Source organism: Sinocyclocheilus grahami, unplaced genomic scaffold (assembly GCF_001515645.1).
Source record: "Sinocyclocheilus grahami isolate Dianchi unplaced genomic scaffold, SAMN03320097.WGS_v1.1 scaffold639.1, whole genome shotgun sequence".
NCBI classification, from domain to species: Eukaryota; Metazoa; Chordata; class Actinopteri; order Cypriniformes; family Cyprinidae; genus Sinocyclocheilus; species Sinocyclocheilus grahami.
Window position 1 is genome coordinate 269,324 of NW_015505818.1, and position 2,393 is coordinate 271,716.

A 2,393-nucleotide genomic window follows, 5' to 3' on the forward strand; every position below is an offset into this window, starting at 1 on the left:
TCTCATTATAATATTACCGCCCCTTAATCTGTAAGTTTCCACCCGTGGCACCATCATTTTGATTTCGCACGCGAAAACGGTGTACCAGTTCTAATGCCATGGTGAAAGTTTGAGCAAAACTTGCTAACTGTTCTGTCTTTGGCTGCACAGATGAGCACAAACACTATTTACAGCCTCAGAGGAGACAAGACAGCAGTGGATGTATTGAGTTATTTACTGTATATTGCTGCTGCCACACAGATCTAAAATAAACATGCAATTTATTTCCCAGCTGTTTACCTTCACAGACATAACCCACTGTTTTTGTAACTCTTTTTTTGTGTTTTTAACATAAACTTGTGTGTGAATGAGAACTTAGTTTAGTACTCACATGCTGTGACAGCCGCTTTTTGTCCGTGTGCTTCGGATGTGTGCTCTCAGAAAACCGTATATCAGATGTTTAAAGTAATATGGTTTAAAATTAGAACCAAAATAAGAAAAAAACAGATGTTTTTAGCAGGTACCAGCTGTAATGGTGCAGCTCTATTTTGGAAAAGGGGGCGTGGAGCAGCAGCTCATTTGCATTTAAAGAGACAGGCACGAAAAACAGCATGTTTCTGCTACCACTCAAAATAGGCATTTTCAAAATTATATAATAAATGATCTATGGAGTATTTTGAGCTGAAACTTCACAGACACATTCTGGGGACACCAGAGACTTATATTACATATTGTAAAAAGGGGCATAATATGTCTCCTTTAAGACAAAAATTTAGCTTGATAACCACAGAGGAAGAGTCTTACCATTTGAATATCTTTTATGGTTCAGTGTGTTAACCCAGTGTTTCCCAACTTTTTTTTAGTCGCGGCACCCTTTGGAAATTTTAAGAAACTTGTGGCACCCTACAAAATTTATTTTGTCACAATATTTGAATTTCTAACTTCGATGTGATAATTTGAAAAGTATAGATATTCGGTACAACAGGGAAGAACTGCAGAATATAATGTCATACAGATATTTTAAAATTAAAAAATTGTCCATCAATGGTGGCAATCAGTACGCTAATTTCTAATGAAGAGACCAATTTATATGACAGATTTTAATGTAGGCTTTTATACATATGTAAACATTATTTAATTACCATTATAACTAGCTATCTCACAAATTTTTGCTCACTCAGTGTTTTTTTTTATTTTACAGTGGGGTTATTTTGGTGCAGTAGCACAAGATTTTTTATTCAATTGAAAGTTTGAAATCAAGCTGACAAGCAAGCAGTCAGTAATAAAATAAGAACAAATAAAGAAATTAATAATGATAGCACAAATAAAAAATAACGACAGACCTTCGAATTAAATAAATTGCTTATTAGTTTTTCAGGTAGGTCTAACTTAAAGGGTTAAGATATTTAACTTTTTTTTTTTCTTTTTTTATAACCATTTATCCAAATAATGTTTAGTCCTAGAAAGCTATTATTTTCAGAACACGCGAGCATAACATAGCGGTTAACCTGCTCTCGACAGACGGCACCCCGGTTGGGAAACACTGTGTTAACCAACCTCTAGCTTGTTCATCAGGACATTTAGAGGTCGGGTTGAATAGAATCTCTCATCTGTTGTCTTTGTTTTTCAGGCTTCGTCTCAATCGACACAGCCGCTCAAATTCACCACGTCAGACTCTTGTGATCGCATCAAAGACGAATTTCAGTTCCTGCAGGCACAATATCACAGGTATACAAAACACATGTACAATACTTTTTTTTTTAATGTAGTGAATGTTTATTTAGCAAGGATGCATTAAATCGATCAAATGTGACCGTAAAGACATTTATAATGTTTCAGAAGATTTCTAATTCAAATAAATCTTCCTATTCCTATTCAGAATCCTTGACAAAAAAAAGTATCACCATTTCCACAAAAATTTCAAGCAGCGCAACTGTTTTCAACATTGATAATAAAAATAAATGTTTATTGAGCAGCAAATCAGCATATTAGAATGATTTCTGAAGGATCATGTGACACTGAAGACTGGAGTAATGATGCTGAAAATTCAGCTTTGATCACAGGAATAAAATATATTAAAATAGAAAATAGTTCTTTTAAATTGTATTAATATTTCACAATATTACTGTTTTTACTGTATTTTTGATCACAGAAATGCAGACTTGGTGAGCATAAGAGACTTTTTCTTTCAAAAACATTAACCAGGAGCATACTTAAAGGGGTCATATGATGCTATTTCAATTTTTCCTTTCTCTTTGGAGTGTTTCAAGCTCTTGGTGCATGAAGAAGATCTGTAAAGTTGCAAAGACTAAAGTCTCAAATCTCAAAGTCTAAAAATCTAAAGTCTCAAAAAGTGCAGCTGACAGCCTCAATGAAGTGTGTGTGTGTGTGTGTGTGTGTGTGTGTGTGTGTGT

General features: G+C 34.2%; 1 protein-coding gene across 3 annotated transcripts in view; it reads left to right on the top strand.

The window, feature by feature from the left end:
- The window catches only part of LOC107558286 (amino-terminal enhancer of split-like), a 20,785-nt gene that overhangs the window by 12,233 nt on the left and 6,159 nt on the right, over window positions 1-2,393 (top strand). For all 3 annotated transcript variants that reach the window (XM_016241923.1, XM_016241925.1, XM_016241924.1), the window contains one exon: window positions 1,610-1,707. In XM_016241923.1, the coding sequence (XP_016097409.1) occupies window positions 1,610-1,707 (98 nt within the window). The remainder of the gene's footprint in view (window positions 1-1,609; window positions 1,708-2,393) is intronic.